The sequence below is a fragment of the Euprymna scolopes genome, chromosome 18 (assembly GCF_053919585.1).
Source record: "Euprymna scolopes isolate OS-2025 chromosome 18, ASM5391958v1, whole genome shotgun sequence".
NCBI classification, from domain to species: Eukaryota; Metazoa; Mollusca; class Cephalopoda; order Sepiida; family Sepiolidae; genus Euprymna; species Euprymna scolopes.
The window spans coordinates 26,342,495-26,365,860 of NC_136499.1; the positions used below are offsets into that span (position 1 = coordinate 26,342,495).

General features: G+C 37.0%; 1 protein-coding gene across 4 annotated transcripts in view; it reads right to left on the reverse strand.

Moving 5' to 3' along the window:
• LOC145297544 (UDP-D-glucose 4,6-dehydratase-like) overlaps positions 1 to 23,366 on the reverse strand; it is a 161,902-nt gene that overhangs the window by 8,929 nt on the left and 129,607 nt on the right. For all 4 annotated transcript variants that reach the window (XM_080143510.1, XM_080143509.1, XM_080143511.1 and 1 more), the window contains exons 6-9: positions 17,508 to 17,650; positions 10,146 to 10,244; positions 6,077 to 6,136; positions 581 to 624 (exon numbers count right to left, since the gene is read on the reverse strand). In XM_080143510.1, the coding sequence (XP_079999636.1) occupies positions 581 to 624; positions 6,077 to 6,136; positions 10,146 to 10,244; positions 17,508 to 17,650 (346 nt within the window). The remainder of the gene's footprint in view (positions 1 to 580; positions 625 to 6,076; positions 6,137 to 10,145; positions 10,245 to 17,507; positions 17,651 to 23,366) is intronic.

Sequence of the window (23,366 nt, forward strand, 5' to 3'; positions counted from 1 at the left end):
CCGGTTACACATGCATACATAAACATAAACCCATAACAGCATAAACAAACACAAATCACTACTTTTGTAGAATTTGACCTTTCTTAAAAAACATTCATACATTTTCTTCTACACTACCAACATAAATAAATAACCCTGAAAATATGTTTTTTTTAAATTTGCGTTACAAATAATCAACGCGGCAATAAAACATATTGTTTTACTGCGTATGTTTTCAGCATCTCAATTGCTTTGTTTTTGCGTTTAAATTAAAAGATATATCAAAATTTGAATTTAACTTTAAGTATTATGGTATCTGTTCGGTGCATATTTACTTATAAGTATGGCAACCCACTTATAATTCAATGACTGTAAGTTTTTTTTTTTTTCAAAAATAAACAATTATAAACAAAACGACTCATAGAAATCTATCTATATTCGTTTTTCATTTTAATATACTTTCATAGAAATGTTTGTTATGTCACAAAAACTATTTTTCTTTACGTCACAAGTGTCACGCTCATACATTAATTCCATAGCTAAAATAAAATACTGACCCAACGGGTCGCGGGTAGTCTAGTCTATAAATAAAATTACTTACCAAGCTCTGTCTTTTTGGAGTAAAGAAATAAATTTCGGGATCACCTAAAAGAATTAAAAAAAAAAAAATGACAATGAATATCAGCTGTAGATTAAAATATGTTAACCAAGAAAAATACTTGTCTCTTGAAGACAACTAGATAATTTAGTTATTAATCTATATATATAAAAGCGAAAATGTATGTATGTGTGTATGTCTGTTTGCTTTTTCTGTATGTCTACAAAAGGCTTTTTTCAGAGAAGCGGTCAGTCGGTTCACAACTTCTTAAAACTTTTTATATCACATATAAATCATAATATCTCTGAGTTAACAACGGAGCTCGCCTGTCTATTTAATTTGCTCGACTTCGGAAAGATAAATATTCAACATTTGTCGCTCGCCGCATGTGGATTAGACTTTTTTCTATAATAAAATCGACACTAATTCTGGCGGTATTTTTCCGGTCTCGATCGCCAGAAATGTCCGAAAGCAATCAACTTTGATCAATGTGGAAATATTATTTCCTTATATCAGAAGACAATTGCTATTCAATTTCGACAAGTGGAGCTGTTTCCCCCTACCCCCAACATCTTGGAGGAAAAAAAAAAAAGCGTTCCCGCACTAAATGAAATGCTACCCCGCAGTCAAAAGTTGACCTCATTAAGTCATTAAAATGTGCACCTGCCAAATCTAAGTAATGAAATAAATTCAAATGTGTTTCCGTTAGCATCTCGCGGTGGCCCAATGGTTAACGTCACACTCCTTTTTTTCACACTTTAATTTCCAACTTTGCCTCAAGGGTTCGGGTTCGATCCTCATACTTACCTACCAAAACATTTTTTTTTATTTTACCCCCCCCCCCCGAGTTTTGATTTACCCAAAACCACGCACACCTCCAAACACCTGGGCAACGCCGGGTACCCCTCGCTAGTCTATATATATAAAAGTAAAAATGTTTGTGTGTGTGTGTGTCTGTGTTTGTATGTCTCACAAAAACTTTCGACACAGGCCACGGATTTTCGCCACATAGGTATCATTTTAAAGCTCTAACATTCGCCCGACAAATATCGAAAAATTGGCCAAAAACATTAATTCCTTCGCCCTAAAATCATCAGTTTTCTACAGAGAGGGTGTAGCAAAAAACCGTCCTCTCATAACGTTCGCTTTTACGCATGCGCAAATGAGGTCGGAACATGATTTAGTTTAAATATTTAAAAAAAACGACCCAATTTCGTCAACGTCATCTTAACCCACTTGATTAGAGGTCGGCGTCATTATCTAAAGGTTGTAAGTTTGAATCGTGGTGTGAGATGTCTTTTTTTTCTTTTCTTTCTTTCGATTTTTTTAATTTTAATATTGAAACAGTGTTATGTAAGCCATTTTTCACATTCTATGTTTTTTTGGTTTTTATTTTTCAGATTTTTTAAAGAAGTTTTAACGTTCGTTTTTCTGGGTTTTTTTTCCCATCACATTCGTGTTTTCTTTTTTTGCTTTTGTTTTTCCGATTTTAAAAAATTTTAACATCGTTCGTTTGCATTACGTTAGTTTTTTTTGTTTTTTTTTAAATTTTTTTAAAATTTTAACATTTTTTTATATATACTATTTAAACAAATAAAAAAATATTTAATAATTTAATATTTAAAAATATTTACTTCGTTTATTCTTTTGTTTTGATTACCCACCCCTCTAAATACCTGGGCAACGCCGGGTACCCCCTGCTAGTTGTTAATAAAAACAAAAACATGACAAAAGATAAAGAAATGTAACTCCTTCTGAGCTTTAAACAGTTGTGTTCTTTTCTGGCATTGCTAAGATGGACATTCTTGGAGTAACTTTGCAAAATAGACTTTTAAAATATCTTTATGGATACTGATAAGATGGCCATCATGGACATAGTTTAGCTTTATGTGTGAGATCTAATCCTGTTTTTATTAATTTATTTTACTTTTTTCGCCTCCAAACAAGCCATATTGCCTCTTGGATGCAAGGAGCTACTATTTGAGATCATGTCTAACAAGGGACTCTGGAGAGCTGAACAGCGAGATGTTTGTTCACATTACATTTAAACTTCTGCAGATTAGTACAGTCAGGAAAGCAAAAAAACGGAGAGAATTCTTAAGTTTAACAGTCTGAGGAAAGAAACTATTAGAGCAGAAGGTTTTATGGGATTTAGGGACCTCAACAGTGAAAGGGTGGGTTTTTGCTGTTTGTCAGGTTAGAGAGGGCACAAGTGCTAAGAGTTCATCAGTATTTGTAAAACAGGCACAGGAATGCAACCTTGCGGCGATGGGACAGAGTTTGGAGCTTGGCTGATGGTGTGGGACCTATTAGGTTTGAGACTGTTTTTGGACCCTGTCTAAGATTGAGAGACTGGTGGTAGATGTACCAGTCCAGATGTGATGACAATATCCTATTGCATGGGCAAATTGTGACTTTGTAAAGATATAGGATTCTGTTTGGTGTGAATAAATTTTAACATAATTCTCTTCTACCGCTTAAACGTTGAAGTAATAAAGAAATGAACATTAATTTCCTCTTCCCAAATCACTAATTAACTGTGTTTTAGTATATCTTTTTTTTTTGTCTCATGTTGCATTGTTGAATGTATATATAATTTATACAATATATACACACTGACAACTCTCTTGTCACTATTCTCAAAATGAACACAGAGACGAATTTCTTGCAAAGCTTCTTGTTCCTTGATAAAAAGACAGAGACGTTAGTTGCAAGAGGTTGGTTGGTGTGTGTGTGTGTGTGTGTGTGTGGCTCGCCGACAGAGGAATGTCAAGATGTCAATCATGCTCACTGCTGTCAGTCTGGTCTCTTCTGTTTTCTGTTGTTTATTTTTCTCTTTATATAGAGTTTATTTTTTTTTTATATAGTGTTATTTAAGCCATTTTTCACATAATGTTCGTTTTTCTGTTTTGTTTTTACTCCGCTTATCCACCCCCGACCACACTCACCCAAAAACATCCGGGTACCCACCGATTTTTAAAATTTTAATATTGAAACAGGCTTATTTAAGCCATTTTTCACGTGTTCGTTTTTCTGTTTTCATCATTCGTTACCTTACGTTAGTTTTTTTTTGTGTTTTTTTCTCAATGTTTTGATTACCTCCCCCCCCCCATCCCCGCTTAATTAAAACGTTGTTTTCTTTTTTTACTTCACTTATAACAATGCTTACGTCGTCATTGTCGTAACGCTCGACGACTTCCGGGCGCACACCTATCAATTTGGTTCTTACTTAAATAAACATCTTTCACTAACTCATTCTGGCTGGCCAATTTTATTTTCAAACTTCTCCTCAGGGCTTCGAGTTTGATCCTACCCCCCCCCCCGGTTCTTTTTTATTTAACACCACACACACCTACAAACACCCGGGCAACGCCGGGTACCCTCGCTAGTCTCTATATATATAAAAGCAAAAATGTGTGTGTGTTTGTGTGTTTGTATGTCTCGCAAAAACTTTCCACACAGGCCATAGATTTCCGCCAAATAGATATCATTTTAAAGTTTGAAACTTCGTCCGACAAATATAAAAAAATTGGCTAAAAACATTAATTCCTTCACCCTCAACCAGACGCTTTTTTACAGGGAGCGTAACAAAAATCCATCCCTTCATGAAAAAATAACTATATACGCATGTGCCAATGACGTCGTCAATTGAATCGTTTAAATATTAAAAAAAACGACCTAATTTCAGCAACCCTTACTTAGCTCAGTTGGTTTGAGAGCAGCGTCGTTATTTAAAGGTCGCGAGTTCAAATCATGATGTAGGTTGATTGGTTGGTTATTTTTGTTTTACGGCATATCAACCCTTTTCAGGTTATTTAATGCCGAATCCAAAGATTTTGAAGAAAATTTTTTTAATAGAATATATTTGTTGTTTTCAAGTCGGTTTCTATTTAACCGATAGTTGGGACCCTAACAGGTACTACCACTCCGGGTCAGAGTGGACCTGGGAGCAATGGCAGTTAAAGGGTGGCTCCACACTCCCCAAAGCCCACAAGCTGGGGCCTCACCACTGAATATAGTTTAAGGTCATATCCAGGACCCATGATGTAGGATATCTGTTTTTTTTTGTTGTTTTTCCGATTTTTTTAACAACTTTTAACATCGTCCGCTTCACGTTAACACATCTTGATTTTTTTCGATTATTGAAACAGTTCGTCCTTTCTTTTTCCATCACGTACATTGTTTTTTCAGATTTTCTAAACAAGTTTATCGGTTTTTTTTATTGGTTTTGAACCTCGCTGTTTTTGTTTAACATCGTTTTTTTTAATATTGAAAAAACCCATGGACACCCTATTTTTTTATGGGGAACTCGTCTTCAACCCGACGTCTTGGAGAAACTAAACCAAAACAAAGTTCACTGCGGGATTGATGTTTGACCTATTTCACTTTTAACTTAATTCATCACTTTTTTTTTTTTCGCTCAAAGGATTCGAGTTTGACCCCCCTCCCCCCCCAACTTTTTTTGGCTTTTCAAACACCCGGGGCACCGCTGGACCGTTCGTTTTTTTTTTTTTTTTTTTTTTTTTTAAGTTTTAACATTGTTTGTTTTTATAATATTTAAACAGGGTTATTACTTCGCTCTGTAATCATTTACCCCCCCCCCCCACGTCTCTAAAACCTGGGAAACGCCAGGTACCCCCGCTAGTCTATAATATAAAAGTGAAAATGTGTGTGTGTGTGTTTGTGAATTTTTTTCGTATGTCTGTCAAAGGCTTGGGGGTGGGGCGCTCAGAGCGGCCACTGTTTCTTAGAACTTTTTATATACTCCCGAGATAATAATATGTCCAATTTATGAAACAATGTCGTCTGTATTTTTTTTATTTCAGCGACTTTCATGTTACAAAATTCGCGCTATGATTTCATTTTCTCTAATACTACTACTACTACTATGGTGTGATATTTGACCTAGAAAACGTTGACATTCGTTTAACCATCTGTTTTTTTAAACGTTTAATTTCACCCGATCTCACTTCTCTGCCTGACATTCATTTTGAAGCTTGACATCTCGAATGACAAATATCGAAAAATTGGCTAAAAACATTAATTCCTTTACCCTAAACTCGGCCGTTTTGTACAAGGAGGGGTCGATATTTTTCACCTACATTTTAGCAAGTCATCGTCACCGTTGGATTGACTGATTGTTAATTTCAATGCTTTTGACTTCCGATTGCGCAATCAAGATATCAGCTAAGACATCAAATTTTCTTTTACTTTATGTTCCGCCTTCATGTCACAAGTTCGAGCCTGCCTGCCTACTACGACATTTTTTTTTTAACACTTTTTAGCTTGCCTACTGTTGTTTTGAATCCCTCTCCACACTACTACCATTTTTTTTTTACACCTCTCTCCACATTCATGGGTTTGAGCCTGCCTGCCTACTACCACATTTTTTTGCTCAACAAACACCTCCAAACACCCGGCCACCCAGGCTGTATAATATCATGTGGCATAGATGGAAGGAAGGGGGGGGGAAATATGTAAGTAACAGGAACGACTTACCTTGTCTGGGTATTGATGAGGACCGTATATATTATTAGCACGGATCACTATCACCGGGAGCTGAAATAATAAAAATAAAGTTACGTTAAAATAAGTGTTGCATCATGCATATAATGTGATACCAATCCTCCTCCTCATCATCAATCGATATAAAAGGTTAGGCATGTGCATATGCTGATGTATTTCTATGTATAGGATTCACTCCTAAACTAATTAACTAATCATTAGGAATTTTTAAATACATCTGCAAGGCATAAATGTACATAATGTGGGCTACATTTAGTTAAAAAAATTTTTTTTTTTTTACATTTTCACCCCAAACAAGGCACATTGACACTTTGGTGTAGGGGGCTACTATCAGGGGTAACATTTACTGGGGTACTATGTGGGGATTTGGGCAGCAAGATGTCTGTTCATGTTACACTTGAACTTCTGCACATCAGTACAGTTGGGGAAGCTAGGACTTGGAATGGAATTCCAAAGTCTAGCGATTCTGGGGATGAAACTACTGGAGTAGAAATATCTTTTACATCTAGGAATCTCTACTGTGTGGGGGTGAGATTTAGCTGACTGTCGGGTTTGTCGAGTATGTTTACGTCGTGGGGGCACAAGTGCTTGCAGTTCGTCAGAGCATTCTCCATTAAAATACTTGTAGAACAGGCAGAGGGATGCAACATTTCGTCGATGGGACAGAGGCTGAAGCTTAGATGCCAGTTCAGGGCCTATAAGATTGGCGACTCTCTTTTGAACCTTGTCTAGGAGCGAGAGACTAGTAGCAGATGCACCAGCCCAAATATGACAGCAATACTCCATACATGGGCGAATGGTGGCCTTATAGAGGTACAGGATACTTTCGGGTGTTAGTAATTTTCTAGCACATTTCTTGGCAATGCTTTCAATGTAATTGTTCCAACTCATGTTTCCTGTGAACGTTAGGCCAAGAAGTTTGAAAGATGTACTCTCAGATAAAGAGTCGTTGGCCATTGCTATTGGTGGTAGAGAAGATTTCTTGTAATCTAAGAAGGATTTAATTATGATAAGTATTCTACCAGTGATACCGTATGATCAAATTTTCCTGAGGAGACTCTCATGCCATACGCTGTCAAAAGCCTTAGATATGTCTAGAGCTACCGCTCTGCCCTCCCCCGCTTTGTCCAGTGAGTGGTATATACGTTCAGAGATTACAGTTAGGATGTCTGCTGTGGAACAGGTTTGTCTAAATCCATATTGTTTGTAAGTCAGAAGTTTAGCATCTGTAAGGTGATGGACTAGAGCATGGTTAAGGTCTCAAATATTTTGGCAAAAAGTGGGAGGAGGCTAATGGGGCGATAATTTAATGGGTCAGTTCTTTCACCAGAATTCTTGAATACTGGTACCACAGAAGCAGTTTTCCAACAGCTCGGAAAGCAAGATTCATTAAGGCATTTGCTGTAGAGTTTGGAGAGAACTGGAGCTACTTCAGCTGAGCACTTTTTTAATAGCACAGCTGGGATGAGATCAGGTCCACATGCTTTTGAAGTGTCAAGGTTTTTTATGATAGCATGCACCTGAGCAGGGGTGATTTTCAGATCGTCTAGCGTGGCATCTGTCCACAAATGAAAGTCTGGTAGGGGGTGGTTGAGAGGGTCCAGTGTGGCGTTTGAGGCAAACCGACTGGCAAGCATGTTAGCCTTCTCATTGCTAAGCAAACAACCTCGTGATTGTTGGTTAGTGGAGGAATTGTTGATTGCCCATTATTTACTACACTGTTGTAGATTTTCCAGAAGTCACGAGTTCCTAACTTTTGTGCTTCGATGCGTTTTTTAGTGGTTTCAGTAAATTCTCTTTTAGCGGTCACTATTTCTTTCTTAACATTACTTCTAGCTTCTATATACTTCTGTCTGTTTGAACTGGACTTATATTGGGTTAAATCTGCGGTATGCATGTTACCTTTGAGCAATGGCAGTTGAAGTAAACCATTGAGGAGAGTGGGGCTTGCTATATTTAGTTTTATACAAAAGGAGGAGAAAAATTGAGTGGAAGCTCTTCATTAAAATTTAGATACATCCAATTTTTTAACAATTTTAATAATAGGTATTAGACATCAATTAATAAATATTCCCTTAATTTCAGTGTCTGTGAAGTATTTTAAAAGGGATTTCCTGTCAAAATGGATTTGTGTGTAACAATCGGACAAAGCAGATCTCTAAACTTGTCAAGGAGGCTAAAGTTGTCTTGGTGGCATTGTTAGCTGCTCTCCAGCCACCTATTTAAAACTGCATACAATTATTCGCGATCACACCTTAGAATTTGCATTGTCAATCTGGAACTGCCATTTTGTTCAGAAAACTGACTGGAAACTTGCAACCAAGTAAATAGATATTCTGCATACTCTGAAAAGCTTGTTTCCTTGGGCCTGCATTATTGTTGTCCAATGTCTAGCAACTAACTTGATAAACACTCACAAAATTATTAACCAATAACAAACTGGATCACCTTTTTTTTTAGTCGAAACTAAGTTGATTTTAAATAAATAAATGTTTATTAAAAACAAAAAAACTGCATTGTGTAGGTTTCTTCAACTTATAATTTCAATAAGACTTATATTATTTTTTATCAATTAAAATTATTAAATCATTATTTTTTTTATTATAACAAATTCAGATAGAAACTATGTGATTATACATTTAAAAGAACCCTGTCTCCACACATTTCTTTTAACTGTTATCTTGCATGTGGAGGGAAATTTAGAAACAAAACTGTCTCTTATTGCTGTACCCTTCAAAGTGCACGGATGTTGTTCAAATCCTACTTCACTTCTGAGCATACTTTTTAAACATTAATGGCTTTGCCTATTAAATTATATTTTTGATAAATGACCAAACTTTCTTTCATATTTTTCCAAGTAGTGCATATCACTGCTGTTGAAATTCAATTTACATTTGTGTACACTTAAATCTTTCAATTTTGCCTTTCCAACAAAATTTTTTCTTATTGTCATGAAACATTGTAATTCTTGTTTATCCGAGTTACTTCCTTTATGTAACTTGATTAAATGTCTTTAACTATCTTTTCATGTTTAGTTGGTTTCACCATGCAATACGGGCAAACTATAAATAAACTTTAAATGCTATTGTTGATGACAGTTCCTTTTAATCTTTCTTTCCAACACGCGTGTCATATTTGTTGATACAATAATACAACATAAACAATAGTTGTAACTTGTCACATATGCAAACGATAAATATTCCCCACACATCATATATATAGTGAGCTGTTTACTCCTACCAAATTCGCTTTGTCTAGATCAAACACACAGACACAGAACAAGCTGTGGGCAATAGCACACACATGCATGGAGTGGGGCTCATACAAACACCATATAACTTTGATACGCGTGCATTTCCCGTTACCTCTGACATAGCCTTCCATTTCCCTTCTCTTTTTCCTCTTTTTTGCTTGGCACCAAGCAGTGCACACGTAAAAATGTGCGCACACCATAAACATGCATCATCATGTGAGGTAAGGCGTGCATATTCTTTGTATAAACATTGTTACCTTTAAGATGCTTACACGTAGAGCTAACCAAGTATGAACAATCCAAGACTGTTATAATTAAGCTATATATTGCTTGTGCAAAATATGAACTATAACCTTTATTTGTGCACGCTTCCACAGAGGTCAACACGTACAAGCCATTATCACACGTCCTTACGTGACTACCAAATTATTGCACCAATGTATGAACTTTGCTTTGCTTTGTTTTGTTTTATTTTAAATAAATAATGTAATTTTATATATATATTGGTATAATGGTTTTCCTTATTACTAAGCCGTGAACATGCTTTATATGGCCTCACAACATATGCAATTAAAATTATAAAGTGAACGCTTTACAGATTTTATTCTCGCAACATTTCTATGCTCAATTAAAGGGAGATAATTCATGTGAAAGGAACCCTTTTGGTTCTCATTTCTATGCTCAATTAAAGGGAGATAATTCATGTGAAAGGAACCCTTTTGGTTCTCATTTCTATGCTCAATTAAAGGGAGATAATTCATGTAAAAGGAACCCTTTTGGTTCTCATACCTGATATGTTCTCCAATAAGACATGACGATACATTCAGCAGCAGCTTTTGTGGCAGCATAGGGATTGCTCGGCATGAAAGTCGTCTCTTCAAGTGACTCCTTTCAAGTAAATTGATAACAAATAATTATTTCGTCTCCTCAAGTTGAACAACAAAATATTTTCTATTTTTATAATAACCGGAGAGAAATACTGTTGTGTTTAAATGAGAAAGTGTAAATGTATTGGACACTTTTTTTTTTTTTGTAAATTTTTAAAACTAACAAATAAAACACAAACACTTGTAAATTACACAATCAAATGTATTATGTTTCTCATGACTTTTTTGTTAGAACTGTTTATGTGCATAATAACTTTAAATAAGCGGTTAAATCTGTGTTTCAGAAAACATGACTGAACCACTTGTTTATCTGATTAAAATTCATCTGCATATTCTGATTCAGTATAATCCCACGAAAGTTATGGTAAAAAAAAAAAAAAAATCATTTGGGAATACCAAGATGCAACTCATTAATGGTGGTGTATATATATATATATATATATATATATATATATATATATATATATATATATCCTAAACCTACTAAACCATATCTAAAATATATATATCCTAAACCTACTAAACCATATCTAACCATACATTGCTAAACTTACAAAACTATATCTAACCATACATTAACTCGTCTCTCTCGATCCAATACTGTAGCAAATTTAGCTGCTTCCACTGCATGAATTTTTACCTATACCCTCTCTCAGTAAAAATGAAAATGGACAGCATAATAATGCCCTTTTTAAACCACACTTGAGGAGTGAAAATCTTCTGTAGAAGCTAACCTAAATGCCCGATTTTTCCAGGAGATATTAACCTAAATAACCAATAAATATTAACTACCCATGCGGGGTCGCAGAAATACCTGGATTAGGACCCAGGCGCGGGGCGAACCCCTTCGGAGCTGATGGACCCGTAGGTCTTCCCAGGCCATCCGTCTAGGAGAAGGAAAACTCTGAAACTAAACCTAGGGGAGGGAGGTCTCTTCAGTCCTGGACGACAACCTTCCTAGAGCTGGTGACTCAAACAAATCACCGGTTGGCAAACCTAAACTGCTTAAGGAGGAGATAGACTCTGTCTATCGCCCGGCTTTCATACTCCTTCTTTGCCTATTGGCCAGGCGTAGAGGTACTATCACAGGGACTCGTCTGAATCACCCAGTGGTTGACCTTGTTTCCTGACTAGGGCAATGAACGCCGCTTTTCCCCACTCCCGCCACATCCCATCCCCCTAAACTGGACACAGTGGGGTGCTTCAGTGCCATATATGTCGGTGCAGTTGGACTGGGCTGGCTTTGCCTAATGGATTGAGGGTACCGGATTGACAGTTCCTGGCTGCTGTTTCCGACTGATAGTACAGGAGCCCTAACTCTTTGGTAGCGCTTAGAGCGGCTGCTCCATCAACAGTTGTAAAATATCGGGATGTTTGTAGTGCCATGTCGCGCATGGAAAGGGACCCTGCACTCATCCCCGGTGGGCTTTCCTGAGGCCACAATCCTGAGGGTGAGGACAGCTGATGGTCTACTTGTATTGCATGTCTGGTATTCTGCACAACTACTTGTCCAGCACCCCCTCACTCATCCACCCTAACTGAAACTTTTAAATAAAATAAAATGAAATGACAGCTCAAGCAAAAGTTACGTTTAAACCAGGACCAAACTCAAAGAAAACCAACCTGCCTCCTCTCTTGAGGCTTGCATTTACTAATATCCGCGGGCTTAGAACTAACTTAGATGATGTTGAGTCATTTCTCCTTGTAAACACCCCGGATATCTTAGCATTAAGTGAAACTAACCTTCACTCCTCCATTCCCTCTAACCACTTTAACATGCCTGGTTATCTCCCACTCTACCGTAAGGACTCGGACAGACATATGCATGGACTTGGAGTCTATATTCGAAACACCCTCCCCCTAACTAGAGAAATAAAACTAGAATCAGAGGGCCAGGCCTTTATGTGCTTCAGACTAAATATGCAACACAATATTAGCTACTTGTATTTTCTCTACCGCTCTCCCTCAAACCAAGACTGTACCCTAATAAACAAAGTCTCAGACAGCATAGATATAGCACTCTCCCTCGATACTAGCGCACAAATACATGTATTTGGTGACTTCAATGTCCACCACAGTAACTGGCTAGGATTCTCAAATCACACAGACGTAGCTGGTAGCGCCACATATAGCTTCTCTATATCTCATTCCCTATCTCAATTGGTTACATTTCCGACACGTTTCCCAGACCAGCACGATCAACATGCCTCACTCCTAGATCTCTTCCTGACAACGGTTCCCAATGACTGTACAACAAATGCCCATAGCCCACTCGGGAATGCTGATCACGCTGTGATAATGGTAGAAATCAGCCTAAATTCTCGCCCTAAAACTGAAGACCCACTACTCAAAACAACGAGGTATTACAAAAAGGCTGATTGGGAAGCCATCAGGGAGCTCATCAGAGATGCCCCATGGCAAAATATCTTTACTCTTCCAGCGGAACAGTGTGCAAATGAGACAACTGAATGGTTCAAAACTGCTATTGAAGCACATGTTCCCGCACGGAAATACTATAGCAAGCCCCACTCCCCCCAATGGTTTACTTCTGCTTGTGCAGCTGCCATTTGTCAAAGGCAGCATGCGTTCCGCAGATTCAACCGACATAAGTCCAGCTCAAATAAACAGAAGTTTATAGAAGCTAGAAATAATTGTAAGAGAGTGATAGACACAGCTAAGTCAGATTACTCTGAAACCACCAGAAAGCGCATCGAAGCACAGAAATTAGGAACCCGGGATTTTTGGAAAATCTACAACAGCGTAGTTAATAATGGACAGTCAATTATTCCCCCACTAACAAACAACCATGAGGTTGCTTGCACGGCAACTGACAAGGCTAATCTGCTTGCCAGTCGGTTTGCCTCAAACTCAACACTGAACTCGGTACACCACTCACTCCCTGATTTTCCTCTGCGAACAGACGCCACACTTGACGATTTGAAAATCACCCCTTCTCAGGTACATGCTATTATAAAAAACCTAGACACCTCTAAAGCATGTGGACCAGATCTCATCCCGGCTGTGCTATTAAAAAAATGCTCTGCCGAGGTTGCTCCAGTTCTGTCCAAACTTTACAATAAATGCCTTAACGAATCTTGTTTTCCTGACTGCTGGAAAACCGCCTCTGTGGTACCAGTCTTCAAGAATTCTGGTGAAAGAACTGACCCACTTAATTATCGCCCCATTAGCCTCCTCCCGCTTTTCACCAAAATATTTGAGTCCTTAGTTAATCAAGTCCTAGTCCAGCACCTAACAGCTGCTAAACTCCTGACTGACAAACAATATGGATTCAGGCAAGCCCGTTCAACAGCAGATATCTTAACTGTAGTTTCTGAACGTATATACCGTTCATTGGATAAAACAGGGGAGGGTAGAGCGGTGGCCCTTGATATATCTAAGGCTTTTGACAGGGTATGGCACGATGGTCTTCTAAGGAAAATTAGATCATATGGAATCACTGGAAGAATTCATAACGTAATTAAATCCTTCTTAAGTAATAGAAAAATCAAAGTTGTCCTCGACGGACGTACATCCAAACAACATGACATAAATGCGGGAGTGCCTCAGGGGTCTATCCTTGGACCTCTATTGTTCCTGATATTCATAAACGACCTCCCTGATAATATTGTTTCGGAGATGGGTATATTTGCCGATGACACCACTCTCTATAACAGATATGAGGGGAAAACAAATGAACACATATCCAAGAAAATGGCAGAAACACTAGAGGATGACCTCCAATCCGTTGTGGAATGGGGACAAAAATGGTTGGTCTCATTCAATGCTTCTAAGACTAAGCTTGTTTCCTTCAATAACTACAAGAAACCTTCTCTACCACCAATAGCAATGGCCAAGAACACATTGCCTGAAAGTACTTCTTTTAAACTCCTCGGCCTAACGTTTACAGGGAATATGAACTGGAATAGATACATTGAGAGCATTGCCAAGGCTGCTGCGAGGAAGGTTGGCTCCCTCTACCGTGCTAGAAAACTACTTACGCCTGCCAGTATCCTATACCTCTATAAGGCAACAATTCGCCCATGTATGGAGTACTATTGTCACATCTGGGCTGGTGCATCTGCTGCTTGTCTCTCGCTCCTGGACAGGGTTCAAAAAAGAGTCGCCAACCTGATAGGTCCTGAACTGTCATCTAGGCTTCAACCTCTGTCCCATCGACGAGATGTTGCATCCCTCTGCCTGTTCTACAAATACTTTAATGGTGAATGCTCTGACGAACTGCAAACACTTGTACCTCCCCGACGTAACTACCCCCGGCAAACCCGACAAGCTACTAAGTCTCATCCCTTTACAGTAGAGATCCCTAGGTGCAAGAAAGCCTTTTACTCCAATAGTTTCTTCCCCAGAACTGCGGGTCTTTGGAACTCCCTTCCGGGATTCTGCTTTCCCAACTGCAATGATATGCAGAAGTTCAAGTGTAATGTTAACAAACATCTTTCTACTCTTCTCCCTTCATAATGACCCCGCAAATTAATTCCCTAATAGTAGCCCCCTACTTCAAAGTGGCACTGTGCCTTGTTTGGGGTGAAAATTGAATAAAAAGAAAAAAAAAAAAAAATATATATATATATATAGCAACAAAGGGAGATAATTTCATAATAATAAAGAACAGTAGTAAAGGGAGATGATTTTATAGTACAGTAGAACCTCGGGATATGGTGGCCCTAGGATATATTTTTTTTAAGGTAACGATGTAAAATACGATGTTTTTCCGGCCCCTGGTTACAGTATTTTCCCCGTCTTACATGTTATTTATAATGTTATTTGATTATATACATGTGTAATATATCTTTACTGTATTTTGTTACTAATTTTTCATGCCGTATCCCGGGGTTCTACTGTACTTTAAAAAAGCAGAAAAGAGAGAGAAATTTTCTTTTATTCAAGAAATCAAGTGAAACAACTTGAATTTAGAATTAGTCTGAATGTTATTTTCTTGGAATCAATTAAAAATGAAAATTGCAGAAAAAAAAAAAGAATAAAAATGGTAATATACAGGATCAGGGCTGTGAACAGGAGTTGTTATTCATTTCCAAACAATGCTGGGCACCTCTTGTTGTTATTAGTAAGTGTTGTGAACACTTGACTAAGATTTATGTATATTTAAGGAGACCGAAACTAGCTGGAATCAGTTGAAATTGCGAGTTGGAATGTGTTTATTTGTCAACTCACTTACTAGTTGTTGCTACCTGACACGAACTTCTATTATTGTGCCTAATGGAATAAATCTATTCTATATCTGTGTATTGTTTACCATTCAGTGATACATGATGAGTCCACGGAAGAAAGGTCTGAGATTAGCAAATAAATATCAGTTGTTCTGTGAATGAAAGGGATCCGTTATCATACCAAAGTTTTTTGTTTTGAAAAAGATAATAATGCAAGATGGTTGCTTTCTGGTTTTCTGATGTGTTTTGACATGGCTCAAACGAAACTAGTTGAAGTCAGTTGAACCTGTGAGTTGGAAAGCAAACATTTAACAGTTTACTTGTTAACTAATTGTTGTCATTCTATGCAGACTTCTATTATTGTACCTAATAGAATAAATCTGTTCTTTTTTTATTTTTATTAAATTTTCACCCCAAACAAGGCACATTGACACTATGGTGTAGGGGGCTACTATCAGGGGCAGCAAGATGTCGGCTCACGTTGCACTTGAACTTCTGCATGTCAGTACAGTTAGGGAAGCAGGAACCTGGAATGGAATTCCAGAGTCTAGCGGTTCTGGGGATGAAACTACTGGAGTAGAAAGATCTTTTACATCTAGGGATCTCTACTGTGTGGGGGTGGGATTTAGCTGCCTGTTGGGTTTGTTGAGGGTGTCTACGTCGTGGGGGCACAAGTGTCTGCAGTTCGTCAGAGCATTCACCATTAAAATACTTGTAGAACAGGCAGAGGGATGCAACATTTCGTCAATGGGACAGAGGCTGAAGCTTAGATAACAGTTCAGGACCTATCAGGTTAGAGATTCTCTGTTGGACCTTGTCTAGGAGCGAGAGACTAGTAACAGATGCAACAGCCCAAATGTGACAACAATACTCCATACATGGGCGAATGGTGGCCTTATAGAGGTACAGTATACTTTCAGGTGTCAGTAGTTTTCTAGCACGGTAGAGAGAGCCTACCTTTTTCGCAGCGGCCCTGGTAATGTTTTCAATATAATTGTTCCAGCTCATGTTTTCTGTGAACGTTAGGCCAAGCAGTTTGAAAGATGTACTCTCAGACAGAGAGTCACTGGCCATTGCTATTGGTGGTAGAAAAGGTTTCTTGTAATTATTGAAGGAAACCAGTTTAGTCTTGGCAGCATTGAATGTGACCATCCATTTATGTCCCCATTCCACTACAGATTGGAGGTCATCCTCTAGTGTTTTTGCCATTTCTTTAGATATGTGTTCATTTGTTTTCCTGTCATGCCCGTTATAGAGTGTAGTGTCATCAGCATATATACCCATCTCAGAGACAGTTTTGTCGGGGAGGGCATTAATAAATATCAGGAACAATAGAGGTCCAAGGATAGACCCCTGAGGCACTCCCACATTTATATTACACTGTTTAGATGTTCGACCGTCGAGGACAACCTGGATTTTTCTCTTGTCTAAGAAGGATTCAATTATGCCAGTGATACCGTATGATCTAATTTTCCTGAGGAGGCCCTTGTGCCATACCCTGTCAAAAGCCTTAGATATATCTAGAGCTACCGCTCTGCCCTCCCCCGCTTTGTCCAGTGAATGGTATATATGTTCAGAGATTACAGTGAGGATATCAGCTGTGGAACGGGCTGTTCTATATTTTATATCTGTGTATTGTTTTCTATTCAATGATACAACAATTTCGAATTGTGTTGGAGGAGGAGAGTGTATTCCAATCTTCATAAAACTTATTTTACTAAAAATTAGAAATGAGAACTTTCTTTTAACTCTTACTTTGATTGGCTCGTTTTGGGAACTTTATGGCATATCAACCCCTTTTAGGTCATTTAATTCAACAATAATGACAATTATTATAAATATCAACGATTAGATATGATTAATTGAACAAGAATTATTATTTATGACAAGAAATCTGAGACAACACAAGATATTTCATGCCATATTTAGTGCAATTTGCTAACTTTTAATTTTTTTTTTATAAACTATTTTTAGAGTGGCCAACAAATGGAAGACAAATGCGTGATCAGAAAATATGTGTCAAAGTTGTTTTTTTCTTTCATAAAACAAAAGGAACACCATGAATGTAAAAAACTTACTTCAGTGCAGTCGCCACCATAGACTTCATCGGTGCTCATGTGAACAAATAACTTAACATGATATTCATTTGCAGCATGGATGAGGACGTGAGTTCCGTAGACGTTGGTCAGGGAGAATTCCAGTGGATTGTAGAAAGACAAATCTTGAAAGTAAACAAAAAGCAATTAAAGATGGCATCAACAGTATGCAAAAATAGCCACAAATAAAGAAAAAAATTGATCTACCAATAAGAAACCTGACCAGCAGACTCTTAGGTTGGATTATCCGAATTATCAAGATTATTAGCTTCAGCTTCATCTTATGAGATGACTGACCGATTTTTATGATATCAGGTTCAAATGAACAGCAACAGCAGGAATTGGAATACAACCTGTACTGACATGCAGAAGTTCAAGTGTAATGTAAACAGACATCTTGCTGCTCAACTCCCTACATAACATCCCTGCAATTATGTCTCAGATAGTAGCCCCCTACATGAATGTGACCTTGTTGGGGGTGAAAATGCATCAATGCCTTGTTTGGGGTGAAAAAAATAAATTAAAAAACAACCTACTAAAGCCGGATTGCCACAGCTGGTGAATTTCAAAAATGCAATCTGGACGTGAAGAACGATATGCAATAAAATTCTGATTTGTTTGTTTAACCAATATATCAACCTTCTTTGGGTCATTTAATGCTGTATATAAAATTTAAATTTTTAGATATTTTCAGAGTTGACTTTCTCTAGACATATTCATGTAATGTTTTGGGATAGTTTGTTATTTGATGGTAATTAAATTTTATGGCAAAGATTTGCTCTCTTTAGGAAGTTTAGAATTGTTTTAGGGTTTTCTTTTTCAAAGAGTTCTTTTAAATTTGTGGCCTTGTAGTAATGTTGACAAATTTGTCATAACAGTCATGTAAAAGGTGTTTCGCTGTATGAGGTTCATGACATGGTACACATTTGGGAGATACTTCACTTTATAGTCTGTGAGAGTGAGTGTGTGTCCCATCCAGATACGTAATAAGACTACTTCTCCTTTATGTGATTTTCTGGGATTTAGTATTATTTTTTTAAGTATAGGCATGATTTGGAAGAGTTTGTTGTTTTGGCAATTGTTCCAGTTTTCTTGCCATTTCTTTGTAATAAAATTGTTTATTGAAGTTTTATAGTCTGTATATGCGACCTTTATGTCACTTATTTGCAGTTTTAGGGAATTTTTGGCCGCCATGTCAGCTTTTTAATTTCCACGGAAATCATAGTTACTAGGAATCCAACAGAAGAAAAAAGTTTTGTGTTGCATGATAGAATGGATCCTTTGTAACAGTTTGATTAGTAAATGATTGTTTAGTTTTTGATTTTTTAATGATTCTAGTACTGATAATGAGTTTATAAATATTTGGAATTTCTTGGGAGTTTTGGTTGGTGATAATATCTAGAGCCAAGTTTATGGCTGTAATTTCTGCACTATAGATGGAGGAGTTATTTGGTAACTTTTTCTGCCAAATAGCATTTTCTGAAATAGTGGCACATCCCACTTTGTCTTGGTCTTTGGGACCATCCATGTAAATGCGTGTCCGATTTGGGTAAAAACCCAGGATGTTGTTTAGTTTTTCTCTATAGTCTAAGGGGTGAGTATTGAATTAGTATATATTATTGTCAGGTCAAGTATGACTTTTAGTTGATTTAACAGCCAGGGTTAGAGTTCTGTAAAATTTTTCTTGTGGATACTGGTTTGATCTATTGAGTTAACTGCAAGTGGTTTTATTGTTTCTTCCATGTAAAAACCAAAGGGTTTAATTGCATTTTCTTTTTTTACTTTTTTTTAATACATGTGTGTAATTGGGATTGAAAGTGCATTGATAGGCAGAATTTTTGGGATTTAATTTGATTTTTAGATAATATTGTAAGCCTAGTTTTTCACATCTCAAGTTTAGCGAGAGTTCCTAGGCTTCAGCATATAAGCTTCCTATTGGAGAGGTTTTGAATGTGTCCAAGGCAAGTCTTAATCCTGTGTAATGGATGGGATCCAGTGTTTTAAGATAACTTTTTGGGGGCAAACCATATATAAAACTTCCATAGTCTAGTTTGGCTCTTATCAGGGTTCTATATGATTTTAAGAGTGATGAGCAGTCTGATCCCCACTCTGTATTTTCTATAATCCTTAATAGTTGTAGAGGTTTTAAATATTTTAAGTGAGGGATGAAGGAGAGTTTTTTGTCAAAAATAAATCCCAGAAATTTATGTTGGTCAGTGATTCTGATTTTTGTTCCTTTAAGGTTGAGAGTAGGGTCATTGTGCATTTTTCTATGATTACAGAAATGGGCACATTTAGTTTTGATTGTTGAAAATTTAAAGCACCTTTTTGTGGTCTATTGTGTTTGTTTATGCACATCTGTAGTTGGTGTTCTGAGGTATGAATATTTTTTTTTATCTATGGCAGATTACAAGGTCATCCACATATAAGGAGCCATTTATCTCATTGTTTATACAATTTACAATATTATTAATTTTTATATTAAAGAGCGTAGCTGATAAAATACATCCTTGTGGAACTCCTTCTTCCTGTATTTTTGTGTCAGATAAGGTTGGTCCGATTCTTACTTTAAAACTTCTATCAGATAGAAAATCTTTCATCAGGATGGGTAGTCTGCCCTTTAATCCAAGATTGTAAAGGTCTTTTATTATACAGTGTCGCTATGTTTTATCATAAGCCTTTTCTAAATAAAAAAAGATAGCTATTGCATGTTCTTTTTTAATGAAAGCTTCTTTGATAAAGTTTTTCAATTGGATTATGTAGTCAAAAACCATTTTGTATGTTGGCAATTGAGCCGTTGGTTTCCAGATACCAGTTCAATCATTTGTTTATCGTTCTTTGAAATGTTTTGCAGAGACAACTTGTCAATGCAATTGGTCTCAAATTTTGTGGATCTGAACTGGTTTTCTCTGGTTTAGGGTTGGAGATCACAATAGTATGTTTTCAGTTATTGAGTAGTTTTCCCTTGAACCATATTTTGTTGAGTGTGTTTAAAAAGATGTATTATTGATTTGGGAGGAAGTTGTTTCAGAAACTCATAATGTATCTCATCTGCACCGGTAGTTATATTATGTGCTTTGTTTATGGCTTTTAGGAATTCATTTTTAGTAAAAGAATAGTTGTATACTTCTTTGTTGTTTGAGTTGAAATTTAATTTGTCTTTTTTTCTGTATCTTGATTTGTCTTTTGGAAGTATTAACTGTAATTTTTACTGGAGAAATTGTTTTGAAAAGTTTCGGAGGAGAAGATTCTCTATATTTTTTGTCTCTGTTATTTTAATGTTTTGTAGGTGATAATTTAAAGGGGAGGGTGAGTTTTTGCCTGAAATTTTCCTTACCATGTTCCACACTTGTTTGGGTTTGTATTTGAGTTTATTTTATTCATATAATCTTTCCATGATGTCCTTTTTGCTTCTCTGATAACTTCACGAGCTATTGCTCTTTTTTGTTTAAAAAGGTTTAGATTGTACTTTGTTGGTTGGGAGTTGAATTTTCGTAAAGCAACTTTACATAGGTGAATTCCTTCTTGGCAATCATCGTTAAACCAGGGTTTGTTAGTTCTACTACTTTTAGGTATACATTCATGTGCAATGGCTATTTTTTATTTTCCATTGAGAGAGATGGTTTTTTGTTTCTTTCAGATTTGTTAAAACCACTGGAAATGGTCGCTATGCCATGAATCTTCTAGAACCTTCCAGTTCATGAAGAAAGTGGGGTCATACAAAGATAGATCTAGTACTGAGTAGGTGCCTAAAGGTGGATGAAGGTTATGTGTTGGGTTTATTGTTTAATATACACAAGTCATTGTTGCTAATAATTTTTTCAAGTTTTTTTCTTTCTTATCCAAGTATGCTGATCCCCATACATTGTTGTGACTATTAAAGTCACCTAACAGTAAGAAGTGTTTGGATAACTGATTTATTATTTTGTTCAGCGGTTTCGTTTATTGAATCCTGTGGTGGGATGTAGATAGTGCAGATATTTATGGTTCTGTGTAGTTTGGCTACTGTAGCAATAACTTGAATATTAGTTTTTAGATCTATTTTGTTTTGTGGGATATTATTTCTAATAAGTATAGATACTCCTCCAGAGGCTCTCTGTTGGGTATTGTGGATGTGGTTGTATTGTTTGTAGTTTTTTATATTTATTTTATCTTCAGCTTTTAAAAAGGTTTCTTAGAGACATATGATGGCTGGTTTATGGTTTGTTATAAAATAGGTCATTTATGTTGGGTTTTAGGCTGCGGCAGTTCCATTGGATGATTTTTTGGGTTATGGTTTGATTTTATGTATTTATTTTTAACTTTTATTGGTCGTTAGTGTCTGATCTTCGATCTTCCATGTTCATTTCCTCAAATGTTTTGGATTGAATCTCTTGATTTGGAAGTTGAGCGTAGTCTGTTTATTTTGATTTTAACTTCTTTGTTGGTTGGTGGTTTGTTTCCTTTTCCTTCATGTGCCCTTTTTGGCGTCATTTTTTTTTTTTACGGTGAGAGGGGTTGTTCATATGGATGTTGTAGCACTTTGGGGGGTTTTATGGGTCTTTTAAGTTGAGTTTTGGCTTGGGAGTTTTGAAATCTTTATTTCCAATGTTGATTTGTTTTATAGTTTTTTTGAATTCTTCCATTAGTTTCCTTACTTCATCGAGTAATTTCATAATGTCTTCCAGTTTGATGTTCGATAGGTTTGCTTTTGTTGTTTGGTTATTTCGTCCGGTGGTATGCTGTATGTTTTTTTTTTTGTTATTTCAGAGTATTTTGTATTTTTGGTAAGTGCTTCTTGGAAGATTATATTTTTGGTAGATTTTATTTTAGTAATTTCTTTTTCTTTCTTCCATTTGTTGCATTCTTTTAAGTTTGCACTATGGCCTTTTTGGCAGTTAGTACATTTTGGCTCTTTTTGGCAATGTGTATGGTCTCATTTTCTCCACACCTCATGCATACTGGAGAGTGTGTGCAGATTCCAGTAAAGCAACTGGCCCTGATGGCATCCCAATTATAGTGTTAAAAAAGCTTCAACTAGAACTTGCTCCCATACTTACAAAACTATTTAAGCGCTGCCTTAAGGAGAAGTGCTTTCCAACTCCCTGGAAGACCTCATCAGTTTGCCTTGTATTTAAGAATTCAGGTGATAAGTCATCTCCCTCTCAGAACAGACCAATAAGTCTCCTGTGTGTTATGAGTAAGTTGCTGGAATCCATATTAAAGAGAGAAATAGTCAACCACCTCAGCAGGAATAACCTTCTTAGTGACACACAATATGGTTTCCGCTCTGCAAGATCCACCGCAGATGTGCTGACGGTTATATCCCACAGGATTAGTGAATCTCTTGACAAAGGCTTCCTTTCTAGGGCAATTGCTTTTGACATATCAAAGGCCTTCGACAAGGTATGGCATAAGGGTCTACTTCACAAGATTTCCAGCTACGGTATAACTGGAAATGTTTTCTCAATCATTAAATCATTTCTCTCCGATAGGCTCATAAGAGTAGTGATAGATGGACAAAAATTGGAGGCCTGCAATATAAATGCTGGAGTTCCTCAGGGGTCAATCCTGGGCCCAACTCTCTTCCTGATCTACATCAATGACCTCCCTAAACACATACTTAAATCATTCGTTGACATCTATGCTGATAACATGACCATCTACGGCAACATATCAAAGGCTGTAAACGACAAAGTTCTCTCGGATTCTCTCTCCTCTGATCTCGAGAGCGTGGTTCAGTGGGGGAAGACGTGGCTGGTTACCTTTAATGCATCCAAAACCAAATTCCTATCCTTACATCATCAACGCTCTGATACCCATCTGGCATCAATTGTGATGGATGGCTCTCGTCTAGGTGAG